Consider the following 19,160-nt stretch of genomic DNA (forward strand, 5'->3'; position numbering starts at 1 on the left):
CCAACGTTACCATTCCGCTACCTCTCTGCTCCGCGAGAGCGTATGACGTTGCACGCGCGACAGTATGTGACGTATGTACAAACCGCGTTGGGAAATTGTGTTAGAGGTAAATAAATACGGAATATAATGATTTGCAAATCCTTTTCAACCCATATTCAGTTGGATGCACTGCAAAGACAAGATATTTGATGTTCAAACTCATAAACTTTTTTTTTTTTTTGCAAATACCAATTAACTTAAAATTTAATGGCTGCAACATGTGCCAAAGTAGTTGGGCAAGGGCATGTTCACCACTGTGTTACATCACCTTTTCTTTTAACAACACTCAATAAACGTTTGGGAACTGAGGAAACTAATTGTTGAAGCTTTGAAAGTGGAATTCTTTCCCATTCTTGTTTAATGTAGAGCTTCAGTCGTTCAACAGTCCGGGGTCTCCGCTGGCGTATTTTACGCTTCATAATGCGCCACACATTTTCGTTCGGAGACAGGTCTGGACTGCAGGCGGGCCAGGAAAGTACCCGCACTCTTTTTTTTTTTTTACATAGCCACGCTGTTGTAACACGTGCTGAATGTGGCTTGGCATTGTCTTGCTGAAATAAGCAGGGGGGTCCATGAAAAAGACGGCGCTTAAATGGCAGCTTATGTTCCAAAACCTATATGTACCTTTCAGCATTAATGGTGTCTTCACAGGTGTGTAAGTTACCCATGTCTTGGGCACTAATGCAACCCCATACCATCCCAGATGCTGGCTTTTGAACTTTGCATCGATAACAGCCTGGATGGTTCGCTTCCCCTTTGGTCCGGATGACATGATGTCGAATATTTCCAAAAACAATTTGAAAGGTGGACTCGTCAGACCACAGAACACTTTTCCACTTTGCATCAGTCCATCTTAGATGATCTCGGGCCCAGAGAAATCCGGCGCCGTTTCTGGATGTTGTTGATAAATGGCTTTTGCTTTGCCTAGTAGAGCTTTACTCGCACTTACAGATGTAGCGACGAACTGTATTTAGTGACAGGGGTTTTCTGAAGTGTTCCTGAACCCATGTGATGATATCCTTTAGAGATTGATGTTTGTTTTTGATACAGTGCCGTCTGAGGGATTGAAGGTCATGGTCATTCAATGTTGGTTTCCGGCGATGCCGCTTACATGGAGTGATTTGTCCAGATTCTCTGAACTTTTTGATGATATTATGGACCGTAGATGTTGAAATCCCTAAATTTCTTGCAATTGCACTTTGAGAAACGTTGTTCTTAAACTTTTTGACTATTTGCTCACGCAGTTGTGGACAAAGGGGTGCACCTCGACTCATCCTTTCTTGTGAAAGACTGAGCATTTTTTGGGAAGCTGTTTTTGTACCCAATCATGGCACCCACCTGTTCCCAATTAGCCTGCACACCTGGGGGATGTTCCAACTAAGTGTTTGATGACCATTCCTCAACTTTATCAGTATTTATTGCCCCCTTTCCCAACTTCTTTGTCACGTGTTGCTGGCATCAAATTCTCAAGTTAATGATTATTTGCAAAAAAAAAAATGTTTATCAGTTTGAACATCAAATATGTTGTCTCTGTAGCATATTCAACTGAATATGGGTTGAAAAGGATTTGCAAATCATTGTATTCAGTTTATATTTACTTCTAACACCATTTCCCAACTCATATGGAAACGGGGTTTGTAGGAAGGTGCGCTTGTTTTATGTCTCTGTGAGAAGGAGACACAAGAAAGAGTGAGAAGACCCTGTAGTGTAATGCCTGAAAACGTATACTCAAATATCACGATATAGTCTTTTTCTATATCGCACAGAGACAAACCCGGGATTTATCGAGTATATTCGATATATCGCCCAGTCCTACACCAACGGCATTTTTTATTACTTTAGCCTTGTCTGACTCGCTGAGGAGAGGCTGCTTGAATGCGGTGGGGAAGTGTGTTTGCATCACGCTCATCTTTCTCTCCGTTGAAGCGATGTTCACTTTGGGATGGTACCGCTTCAAATGGGTTTGCATGTTTGACGTTTTGCCACAATGTCGGCAAACCGGTTTTGCTTTATCAACTTCTCGTCCTCCATTGTTGTATCGCACCGCAAAGCCGAAGTGTTCATAAACGGGAGATCTTAACGAGGCAAGAGGGCCGTCCAGCTCTGGCTTTTGCATGTTGTCGTAGCCCGATAGTTGCTAGCATGCCATGTGTTGTGCCTTGGTGTGCATTGTTTACACAATGTGCGGTATGCTACTTATGTCCGTCCGTGCGGTGCGCTACTTAATATGTCAGTGTGGAAACTCGTTCAGTGCACCTCTGTTCCAAACCGAACCCCCCATACCAAAACGGTTCAATAGAAATACAAGTAACGTTACACCCTTAATGTGTGTGTGTGTGTGTGTGTGTGTGTGTGTGTGTGTGTGTGTGTGTGTGTGTGTGTATTTATGGGGGTACGCTCTGGTCCTGCTTGTCAGGTGGTGGTCAGGCTACTGCATCCGGGCTGCATGTCTGGAGCTCCTGGGTCCCACCGTCCATCCCTTCCATATGCCCGTCTTAGTTGGGGCCTGCTGGGTCTAGTCCCCACGTGTATTGTGGTAGCTTGGTGCTGCAAGTCACCAGCTGCTGCGGTAGTGACCTTGCGTGTCAGCATGTCTGTGATCTTATTTTAATTCTCTTTTTTTTAATATTTATTCATTTTTGTATATTTTATTATTATTATTATTTTACATTTTTTCCCTCCCTCAGGAGGGGGATTCGACATGGCGGTTGCTGGTTGTTCCATCTCCATCGTTGAGGTCCCTGGTGGTTCCCGTGGCCCCGTCCGTGCTGGGCGGCCGACTTGGGTGGGGTGGCTTGGGGCTCCGGGGGTTGGGTGAGGTGGTCTCGTGGTGGCCGGGTTACTGGTGGGGCGGGTGCCGTGTTCCCGTCCCGTTGCGAGGAGTCTCTGCGCTCCTCGGGCGGGGCGGGACATCCCACCTTTCTGCCTGCGTGGGGTATGGTCTTTCGCTGGGTTGAGGGCTGGCTGTCCCTTGCTTCTCTCGTGCCTTGTCCTCTACAGGGCGCGTCTGCCTGCAGTCTGCTGTTGGCTCTTCCGAGCGGCTCGGTGGGGTTCCTGTTGCTGGCCTGACTGCTTGGGGATGATGGTCCTTTGTTTTCTGTGCGCCACACCTGCTGTTTTTGGTTTGGGCTCTCTGGGTGGCTTGGGCCATACTCTGGCTCCCGCATACCCATCCATCCATTTCTACCGCTTATTCCCTTCGGGGACGCGGGGGGTCACTGGAGCTTATTTCAGCTCCAGTCGGGCACACTGGGATTCAAATATATTGTACATACAAATACACATATATGCTCACATACACACAGTATTCATACATACATACATACATAGGTACCTACACTCCCACATACATACACAAATACAGTACATAACTACACACTGAAAGTTTGTACATCCACACGAACATTCATTGTACAAAGATACATATACACACACATGTACATATATATTCACTGTACAAACATACATATACACATACTGTACATATACATTCACTGTACAAACTTACATATACACATACTGTACATATACATTCACTGTACAAACATACATATGCACATACTGTATATATACATTCACTGTACAAACTTACATATACTCATAATGTACATATACAATTACATATACATACATACACTCATGCATATAATCACGTTTAATCAAACATATATTAATGTTGTTGCTCTTGGGGAAACTGGGTTACACATGGCACACTGACAAAGCTTAACCTATTGTTACTATAACAATCTACAAGGTTAATATAGCTGGCTTATCTTTCTTCTACTCCATTTATCTGCTTTGTTTTGTATCTTTAGTTATCATTACATATATGTATTGTTGCATTTGATGTATTATTGATAATAGAGGTACATTTTTGTTATTGTTCATTATCAATAGTGCTATTGCTATTGGTATTTGTATTGCTCCATTTGTAGTGTAATAATGTTCATTGTCATTTCTGTGTTATTATTTATTTCACTAACTGCTTCTTTGCTATCACGTTTACTATCATATTTGTACATATTGTATTTGCTGATGTCGTTCTGTTGTTGTTTGCTGTTGCTGTCTGTCTCTCTCTCAATTTCCCCCTCTGTCTCATTTTTCTTCTCTTTCTATCCCCTCCAGCTCCGGCCTGGCTGCACCAAATGATAATACAAATACATTGAATGAAGTCAAATACAAATAAACCAACAAGAGAAGTATCCCACATTTCTCTTTTGTAATGTAAATTTGTACAGCCAATATGGACATCTACATCAAATATATGATTTGCCTGAGAAGCTGGACAGGACAAAAAAAAAGAGTTTGAACAGTTTCTCAAAGTGGACCATATTAGTTCATTGTTTGATTTCTTTGCTTAATCCATACCATAATTTAGCCATTAGCAAAGAAACATCCATAGATTAGCCGCACCTTTTAAATAAGCCGAAGGGTTCAAAGCTTGGGGAAAAAAGTAGCTACTTGTAGTCCGGAAAATAGCTCAATGCTATATGATTGCAAATAGTTGTTATGGTAATAAAATATGTAATGATATGGTATCGTATATTGCATTGATAATGACTGAATTGTGCGTGTTGCGGGCCGATACTGCCTTTAGACAGCACACCCATCCATCCATCCATTTTCTACTGCTTGTCCCTTTTGGGATTGCAGGGTATGCTGGAGCCTATCTCAGATGCATTCGGGCGGTAGTCGCCAACACAAATTCCAAAAAGTACAAAATATTTTTTATAACAATTATAAATGATGTTCTATTTGTGAATAATGTTTCTATAAAAATATCTTAAACTATAATGAATATTGTTTTATTATCATTAAATATTGTAATACACTCTCTCATCAAGACTTGCATTTATTTTTTTGGCCCTAATATTTTGGGGGTTCTGTCAAAATGTTTTGCAGCAGGACTTTCTCTAAACTGTACCGTAAACTTCATTCTTAAACCCTTTTATTCAACTGCAGAAAGTGTGAGGCACGTCTTCTAGCGAGAGCTTAATTTGCATGACCACATTTTTATGGCAATTTGTTTTAAGTTCTAAATATTTCCCATAAATAAATACCTCTTAAAAAAAAGATTAGAAATAATATATTGTATGATATGACAGTACTTTGTCGTGTGTACATAGTACTTCTCTCCCAACTATAATATCACTGTGAAGTACAAACCCCGTTTCCATATGAGTTGGGAAATTGTTTTAGATGTAAATATAAATGGAATACAATAATTTGCAAATAATTTTCAACTCATATTTAATTGAATGCACTACAAAGACAATATATTTGATGTTCAAACTCATAAACTTTATTTTTTTTGCAATAAATAATAAACTTAGAATTTCATGGCTGCAACACGGGCCAAAGTAGTTGGGAAAGGGCATGTTCACCACTGTGTTACATCACCTTTTCGTTTAACAACACTCAATAAACGTTTGGGAACTGAGGAATTGTTGAAGCTTTGAAAGTGGAATTCTTTCCAATTCTTGTTTTATGTAGAGCTTCAGTCGTTCAACAGTCCGGGATCTCCGCTGTCGTATTTCAGGCTTCATAATGAGTTTGAGTTTATTTCGAACATGCAAGCATACAACATGATACATCACAATTTCCAGTTTCTCTTTTCAACATGTTGGAAAAGGAGTAGGAAGAAACAGAGCTTATTTAATCCTACCCCTTTACTTTTACATAACAGTTGCTAAAACTTTTGTTCACTTTCTGTTCTCAATGTATTCACAATATACTCCATAAGTAATCACAATAAAAATAAATAAATAAATAATTGGTGAAGTAAGTTTTATTCCATACGATGAAATAAGTAAGATTATTTTGAGAATGAAAGAATAAAATCAGAATGTTTATCATGGTTCTTCTTTTTTGTACTTTGTAAACACTTTAAGTTTGAAGAGTTTCTTGAAGTGGATGATATTAGTACATTGTTTGATTGCTTTGCTTAATCCATTCCATAATTTAATTCCACATACTGAAGGTCTTAAGTGTTTTACGTGCGTACAAATGTTTTAAATTACATTTTTCTCTAAGATTATATTTCTCCTCTTTTGTTGAGAAGAATTGTTGTATATACTTAGGTAGCAGGTTATAGTTTGCTTCGTGTATAATTTTAGCTGTTTGCAATTTCACTATGTCGTGGAATTTCAGTATCTTTGATTCAATAAATAAAGGGTTTGTATGTTCTCTACATCCAACATGTATTATTGTAACTGATCTTTTTTGTAACACTGTTAGTGAATTAAGTGTACTTTTGTAATTACTTCCCCATATTTCTTCTACGCAGTAACTCAGATATGGTAATACTAGTGAGCAGTAGCCTTTTTTTTATCATCAATCCATGTTTCTGTGACGGCGATCACTTAGGATGGTTCGTTGATATGTTCCAAAAAGTTCTTAATGTTGTTGTAGTTTGCATACAAGCTTCTGCTATTAAAATGAATAATTGACAATTTCTTATCACTTTTAATGATGCTATTGTATTGCTCATCTGTGTAATAAAAACAATTATTACTGATGTGGGGAAAAAAAATTCTATCTAGATCTATATAGTTTTCCAAATCCTGGTTTTTGTGATCTTTGTTGCAGAGGTTTTGTTATTCCATACTTCCTTGTTCAACAATCTTTGCTTCTTTTTTAGTCGTCCCTCGCAGCGTAGTAGTGTTGATGTTGAATTTAGGTGCTTGTTTTCTGTCAGAGTCCATTTTCATCGTTGTTGTGGAAGCTGTGTAAACTTTAAAATTTGTCCAGGTCCTTGATGTTATTGACAAGTACTCTTGCTTCTGGACCTCCATTCAACTTGATGTAGATTTTACAGTTCCATGTTCCCTGGATTTTTCCCTGCTTTCTCAAGTCGCGTGCTTTCTTGGCGCTTCCAGCATTACGTTTAGTGAGATGCTCATTCATGTACACATTTGTTCCCTTCAGCTTCTTTCCCTGTCTCAGCAATGCCATTTTAGATTTTCTGTTTACGAGTTTCACGAGCACGACTGGAGTGGCGTTGTTGTTTCTTCTGTTCAGTGGGATGCATGTTTCGATGGTATTAATGTCGATTTCAATTTCCTTTGATTGCAGAAAGTTGACCACTTGCTGTTCTGCTGAGACAAGATCCATTTCATCTGGTTCACCTTCATTATTCACAGCTTTCGCATAGGATCTTGGTTTAATTCGGTGCCCTGTCACGATGATATAATTCATTCGTTTATCCTGCTCCATTTCATCTATGATATTCCACAGCATGTAGTTGTCTTCTTGAAGGGTCTTCATTTGTTGGCGGATTTCTTCTTGAAAGATCTTCATTTGTTGGCACATATCAGAGACTTCATTTTTTCTGGTGATGATTTGAGTTTGCAAACTTTCTATATTTTGCTGCAGACTTTTCACATCTTGATTGTGTTCTGTTATTGCTTTTAACAGATCTTTTTTTATTTCTTTCATTTCTTCTTTCAATTCATGGAATGTTTTTAGTAGTACCCCTTCTTGAGTCCCGTCATGTCCTGTGTCCAGTCTCAAATCTTGGTCCCAGTTGTGTCCTGTGTCGGCTGACACCGAAGGTTTTGGGCTTTCAGTCTTCCCTTTAGCTTTTGGCATAGCGGCAGATCAATGACGTCATTGCCTCTTGTGTCTTGCGTTGTTCACAGATCAATTTGAGGTGTTAGTCTGTCAACTTATAACACTTTGCGACGTTGGAAGCACTTTGAAACAGCTGTAAACTCGCCGTAGCTTTTGGTTGTTAGGCAACCGCTTTGAACTGCGGTAAGGCGCCGATGGCTTGAGGCAAACGGCTCTTCCAACCTTCCTTATTTCAGCGTATCAATGCCTCTCAACTGACCAAAATCAGGTCAAAGATGCCAGATGACTCTCCTGTGGCTGTGATCGCAAATCAGTGGTCAAAATCTTCGGACTAAACAAAAACTCCGGTAGCAAAAGCGGAGCCTTTTTCTTTTGCATCCTTTCTCTTGAACAGGAAGTGAAAATGCTCCACGCATTTTCGATGGGAGACAGGTATGGACTGCCGGCGGGCCAGGAAAGTACCCGCACTCTTTTACTACCAAGCCACGCTGTTGTAACACGTGGCTTGGCATTGTCTTGCTGAAATAAGCAGGGGCGTCCATGATAACGTTGCTTGGATAACATATGTTGCTCCAAAACCTGTATGGACCTTTCAGCATTAATGGTGCCTTCACAGACGTAAGTTACCCATGCCTTGGGCACTAATACACCCCCATACCATCACAGATGCTGGCTTTTGAACTTTGCGCCTATGACAATCTGAATGGTTATTTTCCTCTTTGTTCTGGAGGACAACATGTCCTCTGTTTCCAAATGTAATTTGAATTGTGGACTCGTCAGATCACAGAACACTTTTCCACTTTGCATCAGTCCATCTTAGATGAGCTCGGGCCCAGCGAAGTCCGCGGCGTTTCATGGTGTTGTTAGTAAATGGGTTTGGCTTTGCATAGTAGAGTTTTAACTTGTACTTACATATGGAGCGAACAACTGTAGTTACTGACAGTGGTTTTATGAAGTGTTTCTGAGCCCATGTGGTGATATTCTTTACACACTAATGTCGGTTTTTGATGCAGTACCGCCTGAGGGGTCAAAGGTCCGTAATATCATCGCTTACGTGCAGTGATTTCTCCGGATTCTCTGAACCTTTTGATGATTTTACGGACCGTAGATGGTAAAATCCCTAAATTCCTTGCAATAGCTCGTTGAGAAATGTTGTTCTACAACTGTTTGACGATTTGCTTACAAAGTGGTGACCCTCGCCCCATCTTTGTTTGTGAGTAACTTAGCAAGTCATGGAAGCTGCTTTTATACCCAATCATGGCACTCAACTGTTCTCAATTAGCCTTTACAACTGTGGGATGTTCCATATAAGTGTTTGATGAGCATTCCTCAACTTTATCAGTATTTATTGCCACCTTTCCCAACTTCTTTGTAATGTGTTGCTGGCATCAAATTCTAAAGTTAATGATTATTTAAAAAAAAAAAAATGTTTATCAGTTTGAACATCATACAGTATATGTTGTCTTTGTAGCATATTCAACTGAATATGTGTTGAAAATGATTTGCAAATCATTGTATTCTGTTTACATTTACATCCAACTCATATGGCAACGGGGTTTGTAACACACAGTGATATTATAGTTGTCATGTTAAAGGTAAAAGTAAGAGTACAATCTCTTGCTGTTTCTGGCATGGCGTCTATTAGAGCGAGGCCAAACACCTTCATTTCCGGCAAATGACTTTTCTTTCTTAAGTCGCCCAAGGCTTGTTTTTTCAGAGGTCAAAAACGTCATCCCATCGATAGAATGCTAGTGAATGTGTGCAAAAGGCCAAGATGTCGCACAGGTGATTGTGCTGACACTCCTACTTTAAATGCAAGACTGCCACTGGCGCCTTGCATTGCCGGGCCGAAATGCACATTGTTCTTTCGCTTCATTCCTTGGCTTGTGTGCGCTGAACATTCTTGCGTGCATCTTGAGTCGCTATCAGATTAGTTTCGGGCTGATATTGTGATGTGAAAATGGGTCACATAGGCACCTGTAGACATATCGCACTTTCTCACAACCTGCTCAATTGCAACCTCAATAGTTATGAGCACAACAGTGCAGGCTCGCACACTTTATTTATAGTAAATATGCTCATAATAACTAATTGCTTTTCATTTCCAGGTGGTGATATTAACAGTAAAAAGAGCCACGGGAACATTCTCCTTGGCCGGATGGTGAATATTACTTTAAACGACCTCTCATAGCCAATGATGATGATTATTATTGCTATTTCTGTAGCTATAGTATTCATTAAGAAAATGCTTTCATCCCTATCCAAAATTATAGGATAATAATGGTTAATTTTTGATGTCACAATATGTTTATTTTTTGTGGTTTGATTTTTCATTGATTGAACGTCATTCCCTCACACTTGGAGCTTTTGTAATGATAATAACTATATAATCTTAGTGTATGCTTACATTGTAGAATTAAAAACAAGTTTTTAAAATGTAAATTTTTAATTCATAAAAATAAATACGATTGAAGTTTTAGAAAAATATTTGGACTTGTTTTTACTAAAAATATTCGTCTTAAATGATTAAAAAAAACAAATGTGAGACAAGAACTAAAGTACACTTAAGTACATGTATACATTTTTACTGGAAAAAAAACTCAACATATATTTTCCTCCACATATATTTTCAAACATTTTCGTGTTTATAACATTTTTTAATCATCAATTTTTTGGGGCTTTTCCAGTTAATTGAATCAACTGAATAAAAAAATCAATTAACATGTTTAATAATAATAACTATGTTAATGTACATACACTATAGCATAAAAAAAATGTGTCATGCCTTTTTATAATTTATATTTTTCAGATATAAAAATAAATACACAACTAAAATTCAAATTTATATTTTCATAAGTATATCAACTTGTATTCATTTTATTAAATGTTTTAATTAAATGACAAAAAATATGAGACAAAAATAAACTTGGACATGCATAAAACATTTTTGAAATACTTTTTATTAAATTTTTTTCCCTGAAAAACAGAGAAAAGATAAGTAAATTTTTCAAACCTCAACTAAAGGTTGCAAACAATTTCATGTTCAATACTTTATTGTTTTCAATCTTTATTTTATTGTCTTTTCTAATCTAAAACGTGCATAGTTAATTTATTAAATTTTTACCTAACCATATGTATTCATACATTAGCATACAAAAACATATCTCATCATGCGTTTTTATGATGTACATTTTTCAGATATAAAAATAAATACAAATGATTAAAATATAAATCTGTTTTTTTTAATATTTTTACATATTATTGTAAAATATTTTCTCTTAAATTAAATAATAGAGATAAAAACAAAATCCAAATATGAGACAAAATCTGAAATAAAGTTACACACATGCATTCTTAACGTTTTGTTTTTTACAGAAAAAAGGAAAATATGTATACATATTTTCAAAACTTAAAACTAATATGTTCATGTTTATTGTTTTGAAAAAAAATAAAAAAAATAAAATATATATATATATTATTTTTTTTCTAATGAAAAGATTGTCTGTCTCATCCGTTTAATTTAAAATATATATATATGACTTTGCCCAAAGAAAAGCATGTTACTTCAATTAATTCCATTTATTTAATTTATGAATAAACAATTTTTACCCAAAACACAAGCAAATACAAGCATAAATATGAAGTAAATGAATATGTCTCACTTGTGTTGTGGACACAAATAGAGATATTTTACAACTAAGAAAAATTGTGACAAAGGCATGTATAAGTATATATAAATTACTGTATATATGTAAGTATATATACATTTAAAAATATATACAAATGTCACATAAACTCATACTCATAAATAAAAAGCCCCACTCTTTACTTAATATCACACATTTTTGGTACTTTCTTCTTCTCAATGTGCACATTTAAAATGTATGTAATATTTTTGATGCAGCGCTCATTAAATGTACCTAATGATGTCGCCTGTGTGTGTCACCCCAACACGCGAATAACTTAAAAACAAAGTTAAACAAAGTGTTAGTTTGTCATATTGCTAGTAAGTGTCATATCTTCTCTCCACAGTGTCTTCATGCTCTTCGTCATCTGGCTTCTTCGCCGCTATCACTCCTTGGCGCAGGTAAACCTGTCTGGCATGGCCTGCTTTTTGTTGTTGTTACTCTCTCTCTTTCTTATTTCAGCTTTCTGTTTGTCTTGGGTTGCCAAAGCAGATGCGCTCAATTAGTGCTGACAAATGTTTGGCACGATGGAGGGCCGGTTAAATGAGGAGATTAATCACACGTGTGGGGTTAATTGACTCGTCGTTGCTCTGAGATAATGACCTGTAGGTCTGCCCTGCCTTTCTCCAACGTGGCGCTTCCCATTCGACTTAGTAATGCATGTGTGTTAAATTGTATTGATTAGATAACAGGTTTTCCTCAAGTAGTGGCTAGAGGGCGCTTATTTACCCAACCGCGGAGAGTATCCGGCTCTTTTGTTGCTAATGTTTGATAAATGGGTTGTTGCACATTTTAAATAGGAATGGAATTTAATGGCCAACCATTAGTAGTGGATCTTTCTGTGTGGAGTTTGCCGTGACTGCGTGGGTTCCCTCCGGGTACTCCGGCTTCCTCCCACCTCCAAAGACATGCACCTGGAGATAGTTTGATTGGCAACACTAAATTATCCCTAGTGTGTGAATGCGTGTGTGAATGTTGTCTGTCTATCTGTGTTGACCCTGTGATAAGGTGGAGACCTGTCCAGGGTGTACTCCGCCTTCCGCCCGACTGTAGCTGAGATAGGCACCAGCGCCCTCCGCGACCCTAAAAGGAATAAGCGGTAGAAAATGGATGGATGGATTTTTTTCATGCTTACTACCTTTAGTACCGAAATGATAATATAAAATCATACAAGTATCACTGAAGTTTTTTAAATTTTCCTACAAAAATTGTGATCCACAATTTTCTTGCCCAGAACTGAGATCTTTATTTAAGAACGTGTAGTTAAGCCTTTATTCTAGAGATGTCCGCTAATATCGGCAGTCCGATATTATCGACCGATAAATGCTTTAAAATGTGATATCGGAAATTATCGGTATCGGTTTCAAAGCTAAAATGTATGACTTTTAAAACGTCGCTGTACGGAGTGGTACACGGACGTAGGAAGAAGTACAGAGCGCCAATAAACCTTAAAGGCACTGCCATTGCGCGCCAGCCCAATCATATGACATCTATTCTCCCTGCCCACTGGGTGTGAGTTTTCCTTGCCCTTTTGTGGGTTCTTCCGAGGATGTTGTAGTCGTAATGATTTGTGCAGTCCTTTGAGACATTTGTGATTTGGGGCTATATAAATAAACATTGATTGATTGATTGATGGCTTTCCACACACAGAAGTGAATGCAAGTCATACTTGGTCAACAGCCACACAGGTCACACCGAGGCTGGCCGTATAATCAACTTTAACACTGTTATAAAAATGCGCCACACTGAACCCACACAAAACAAGAATGACAAACACATTTCGTGAGAATATTCGCTCTATATCACAACATACACACAACAGTACCCCTTGCAGCACTAACTCTTCCGGCACGCTACAATATACACCTCCCGCTACCCCCCTCCCCACCTCAACCCCGCCCACCTCAACTTCCTCATTCTCTCTCAAAGAGAGCATGTCCCAAATTCAAAGCTGCTGTTTTGAGGCATGTTTAAACTAATAATGCACTTTGTGTCTTCAATAATAAATATGGCTGTGCAATGTTGGCATTTTTTTCCATAACTTGAGTTGATTTATTTTGGAAAACCTTGTTACATTGTTTAATGCATCCAGCAGGGCATCACAACAAAATTATGCATAATAATGTGTTAATTCCACGACTGTATATATCGGTATCTGTCATGTTTGGTGGTCTGGATTATGTTTTTGTTATTTTCTGTTGTTTTGAACTCCATTATTTCTTGTTTTTTGGTGTACTCTTGTTTGTTTTGGTTGCCATGGTGGCATATGATTTTCACCTGTCTCTTGTGTTCGGATGCTCACCTGGCTCTAATCAAGAGACTATTTAAACCGCCTTTGCCAGTCAGTCGGTCTGGCGACATTGCTCTTTTTTCATGCTACAGTTTTCATGCTTAGTTTACACTACTCGTGTCATGCGATTGTTTGCTTCATGCCATGCCAAGTAAGTTTGCTTTATTCATTCCACAGTTAGCGAGTTTTTGTTTCATGTCCATAGTTCAGGATAAGTGCTGGTTTTGTTTCCTGCGCTAAGTTGTGCCTTTGCCTTTTTGTGTTCACCTTTTTGAGTCAAGATTAAATCATGTTTTTACCTGCACGCCTTGTCCAGAGTAGTCCGTTTGCATCCTGGGAGAACAAACACCACAGCAATCTGTGACCCCCCTGCCATGGCAGTATCGGTTGATATCGGAATCGGTAATTAAGAGTTGGACAATATCGGGATATCGGATATCGGCAAAAATGCCATTTTTGGACAGCTCTACTTTTTTCCCTCTTTTTTTTTAAAAAACACAAACCTGTGCATTAATCAGAAAATTAGACAATATTAAAATCAGTTGCAAAAAGATTGGAATATTTTGAAATGTGCTGTATATGAAATGTATATATATTGGTACCAAATTCTGTATTTTTGTAGGTACTGACTGAATTCTGCTGGTACTACTACCAACTACTGATGCACTTGAAAAATCAAATAGTTCCATATTTCATACCTTTGTTCCACATAATGTCATGTCCGGTTGTAGACTCGGCATCAGTTCAAACATTTGGCGGGCAAACAGGCGTATTCATAGCGGACAGCCTGTCGGAAATGGTAAATAGGTTATACCTGTATAGCGTTTTTCTATCTTCAAGGTACTCAAAGCCCTTTGACACTATCACACACTGATGGCGGGAGCTGCCATGCAGGGCCCTAACCACGACCCATCAGGAGCAAGGGTGAAGTGTCTTGCTCAAGGACACAACGAACGTGACTAGGTTGGTAGGAGGGGATCGAACCAGGAACCTTCAGGTTGCTAGTTGCATGTCCCCAATGTTACAGTTTCCCATGCCAACAAAACAAGCATGCTGAAAGAAATCGTTCCAAAGTAGTACTCTACTTTTCAAGCTAGCTCGATGCTAATTTACATTGTATATGCCATGCACATGCTACGGTTTAGCATTCGCAATTTTTCATGCCGTTTTCAACACCACCAAATTTGGTAATTAAAATTACCACTAATCAAGCAGTTAGTGTGTGATTAATTTGGGATGTTTCTGGTTCCATGCTACCAATTTCGGTACGATCATCCTTTAATGAGATCGACTGATACCAATACTGGTCGCATGCATTCCATTTTGTGTGCGATTGACAGTTGAAAAATATCAACACAATATTTAAACCAGTTCCATATTCTTTTTTATTACATACTGTATAAGTGTTTCAGCAAAACAAAGTCAATAGTAAACAATAACTAAACAAAAGAAAAAACTACTATTGTCTATTCATTTAAAGCCTTTGTTTTGTGCCCTCAAAGTCATTTTGTGTCCAGGGAATTATTCCCTCAGTTTGTAAACATGAACAAAAACCACAACAAATTACTGAGGAAATAAAAATATGTAATTATTCTATTATCAATCATAAATGGATACAACTTCTAGTATCGACACCACCAATTTATGGATCGATTCGCCCTCCTCTTATGTGTCGTGCAATGCTGACACAGCAAGAGTTATTATATCCTCCTCTCTCTGGAAGTCTTATTAATTTATGTATTAATTTCATGTTAATAACTGCTTACTTTCTGTTGTAACGTGGTTACACCTAGTTGTCTTAAACTTTGCTAAGCACTTATTTCTAGGTGTTGTTTCAAGCTAGCTTAGCAGTTAGCTTGGCTATCAGCATGCCTGCTCCGAGCTTAATCTTGGTGTGTAAGATGGTGAGCCTTGTCCGCCAGGGATAATGATACTTGATAATTGTACTTACGTAACTAGAAAAGCAGTTCATTTGCTGTAATGCAGGTGATTACTATTAATTTTGGGGGTGACAACACACTGTGTATGGAGACGCATCATTAGCTGCAGGCCGCCTGTCAGCCAGGGGACAAACAATAAATAGTGTCAGTCAGACCACATCAGTGTTTGTGATCGGCATGAAAAGACAAAAAACAACAATGACAATCACATACTTTTTCACGGAAATTGTCTGATGCTGATTGAATGGCACATCCCTAGAATAAGTACAATACTTACAGTATAAAATACTTTGTAGGGCTCAACAAAGGAATAGCACATTAAACTTAATGACAGAGACTACTTCCTAACTACAGTTACACACCTAGTTACACATTTACAAATGTGACTCACAGGTGTGAATTATTATCAACTCACTATTAAATGAAAAAAAAAATATAGATATATAACTAGATGAGACAATTCCTGATGGAAATGCGTGTAAATGCTCCAATGCTGACGTTAAACTGAAATCTTGGAATTTTTTATTGGAATTGTTGAAGTAGAGCACACAATTCCAAAACAGGCTTAATATTTTGAAGTTGGAACAGTTTTAATCAGATGAAAAATGTGGGAGTAGCGGAACTTTGATGAATGTCCCATTTTTCCCCATTTTTTTTGAAAATGGTAATAAACTTGAATGGTCTGAATGAGTTGAAATGGTTAGTCTTGGAATTTTTCAAATCGGTCCAGAAATATTGAAGTAGTAACATTTTAATTGAGTAATGGTATTTAGGAATTCCTGGAATTTCAGGAAAACCGGCAATTTTTCCTGTTTGAAAAACAGCTTTGTTTTTTGTCCAGGAATGATTTGATGGTGGGACAGTTGAAGTGGGTTGAAACATGTGGCAGGAATAGTCGCCAGAAAAAAGGGTTTTAAAAAGGGTTTGAAAAAAACGGAAATTCTGAAAATTCCTGTAATATTTTTGAACTTGGAAAAATAATACTTTGAATTTCCAGGATGAGTGGAATATGTTGAAGGTGGTATGGTTTTAATCGGTTGAAAAACGTGGAAATGGTGGAAGTTTGAAAAATGGCAAATTCATTTTCAATGGGAAAAATGTCCTGGAAAACCTGGAATTTTGGGAAATCTGGGAATATTTGACATTTGTCAAGGAAAAGCCTGCGATTCCCGAATAGGCTGAACAGTTTGAAGTTGGAACGGTTTGAATCGTGGAAGGTAGAGTGTGCCAAAATCTGGAGAAGAAGTTTAATAAATAGATTAATTTTGGTGTAGAAAACCGTATGTGTGAATGCTTTGGAGCATTCACATAATAATAAACACATTAACACACACAAAAAGTACTTAATGTTCAGTACCGATACTGATTCATTATGAATGTACTTTTCATTTGTTTACTATGAATATATGTGGTAGTAAATGTTCACCCTCGTCAATAAGCACATTATTATGCACCTCTTCAGCCAGAGAATAATAATAATAGCAGGTGTCAGTGTTGCCAATTTAGTTACTAACTCGACCACTTTAGATACCCTTTTTCAAAAAAGCGACGAACAACGTCGGTGGTAGTGAAGAGACTTAAGGGCGACTCTGACATGAAAGTATGTATTGCTCTTCTCAGTCGGCAGCGGGGACAATGCACCCCTCCCATATCTAAAAGCACTCACAGGCAGCTCTGTCAGTTGCATTTAAAAAAAAATACCAAAACATATGACAGCAGAAAGTTGATGTGAATCTTGCAACAACTCACGATTCGATAACATTTTTTCTTGGGATGATAATTCGGTTCAGAATCGATTCTCGATTCAACACCATTCTCATTTCAAAACAATTGTCACTATTTGTTATTTGGTATAAAAATGGCAGCAAAACATTTTCCAACACTTTATATGTTACAAGCCGTGAGTAAGCATGGGATAGCCTGAAAACATATTTTTAAAATGTATTCTTTAAAAAAATTCAGACTATTCCTAAAAAATTATGAATAGAATTGGAATGAATAAGAATTGTAATTTGGGTGTGCTGTGATGAGGTGGCGACTTGTCAAGGGTATACCCAGCCTCCCGCCCGATTGTAGCTGAGATACTGTAGGCACCAGCACCCCCCGCTAACCACAAGGGAATAAGCGGTAGAAAATGGATGGATGGAATTTGTGTGTGAATCAAATTTTTTTCAACACCCCCTCTTTTTTAATTTTTACTCCATTCATCCATCCATCCATTTTCTACCGCTTAGTTGCGGGGGGGAGCTGGACCCTATCTCAGTCGATTTGGGCGGAAGGCGGTACACCCTGGACAAGTCGCCACCTCATCACAGGGCCAACACAGATAGACGGACAACATTCACACTCACATTCACACACTGGGACCAATTTAGTGTTGCCAATCAACCGATCCACATGTGCATGTCTTTAGAGGTGGGAGGAAGCCAGAGTACCTGGATGCAACCCACGCAGTCACGGGGAGAACACGCAAACTCCACACAGAATGATCCCGAGCCCAGGATCGAACCCGGGACCTTCGTATTGTGAGGCAGATGCACTAACCCCTCTCTCACTGTGCTGCCTTTTTTTATTTTTACTAAATTTTTTGCAAATGTTTCTTTGCCAATATTGTAAACATCAGCCTCACCTCTCACCACCACAAATAGATGGCGGTCCTGTGGGAGACTATGTTGACGGTATCGTGGAAAGAAAGAAAAATCAAAGAGGAAGTACTAACAATGGCGAGTCAACAGTGAACACTTTTGATGGACATTATGAAAGGAAGAGCATCTTTGGGTACACAATCTGTTTCAAAGTACGCTAAAAGATGACATATAGGGAGTAGGAAAAGAGGTTGTCCGATACAGTTTGGTTCGGTTGACAACTGCTTATGTGGAGGTTGGTAAGCCAGTCTCAGGGGCGTGGACATAAGCCCTCTAATGTTATGCTGCTCCCTGGTGGCAGCCGTTGTTTCTTTCAGAAGGCGCTGTTTATTTCCTGAAAGGACTTGGAGAGACATGTTGGCGTCTGTTATTAGAGGGCACGCCAACATTTAATGATGTCTTGTACATGTTTTTTCCCCTCCCGCAAGTTGCTGCCAGTATATTTGTGGGTGGAGTGAGTTCGTCAGGTTTGTCAGGTTGAGCCGCTCTACAAAAGTTATCCGGCGGTAAAAATGACAGCTTTAGCACAAAGCTCAGGATGGATCCTCTTACCTTCGGACTAGGTCGCCGCCAGTCACCGCCGCCGCCGCCTCCTCCTCTTCGTCCTCCCTCCCTTCCTCCCGCCCTCCCTCCCTCCACTTCCCTCCATCTCCTTGCAAAGGTTATCCGTCAGTCAATAGTCTTTAGTGCTCTCCCTGCATGGCCCTGCTGAGCTCGTTTCCTTCCTCCGCCCCCCTCCACCCACCCTCCATCCTGCAGCCTTGGCGAAGGTCGCCGTCAGACACGTATTGATGAAAGGTTGTGTTTATTTGCGCCTCTTTTTCTCCCTGTGCCTGCCTCGTACAAAGCCTGCTTTCAAGCTGTCGATTATTGCGATCACGCAGCCAAATGAGTTCAGCGTGCAGCGGAAGGGGGAATGACAGCACGTCCTGTTTTTCCTTTGTCCTCCATCGTGCGTCTTGTGTGTCTCCCTTTTTTTCGCTTCGCC

General features: G+C 38.8%; 1 protein-coding gene across 14 annotated transcripts in view; it reads left to right on the plus strand.

Annotated features, from left to right (window-relative positions):
• Nucleotides 1-19,160, plus strand: part of si:dkey-100n23.5 — a 330,394-nt gene that overhangs the window by 28,337 nt on the left and 282,897 nt on the right. For 5 of the 14 annotated variants that reach the window (XM_061879830.1, XM_061879828.1, XM_061879833.1 and 2 more), the window contains 3 exons: nucleotides 2,727-2,824; nucleotides 9,720-9,772; nucleotides 11,644-11,698. The exons of 2 other annotated variants lie outside the window; for them this stretch is intronic. In XM_061879830.1, coding sequence (XP_061735814.1) covers nucleotides 2,741-2,824; nucleotides 9,720-9,772; nucleotides 11,644-11,698 — 192 coding nt within the window. In that variant the 5' untranslated portion in view covers nucleotides 2,727-2,740. The remainder of the gene's footprint in view (nucleotides 1-2,726; nucleotides 2,825-9,719; nucleotides 9,773-11,643; nucleotides 11,699-19,160) is intronic. 7 more of the 14 variants (XM_061879836.1, XM_061879825.1, XM_061879831.1 and 4 more) reach the window with 3 other exon arrangements.

This window comes from Nerophis ophidion, linkage group LG19 (genome assembly GCF_033978795.1).
Source record: "Nerophis ophidion isolate RoL-2023_Sa linkage group LG19, RoL_Noph_v1.0, whole genome shotgun sequence".
NCBI classification, from domain to species: domain Eukaryota; kingdom Metazoa; phylum Chordata; class Actinopteri; order Syngnathiformes; family Syngnathidae; genus Nerophis; species Nerophis ophidion.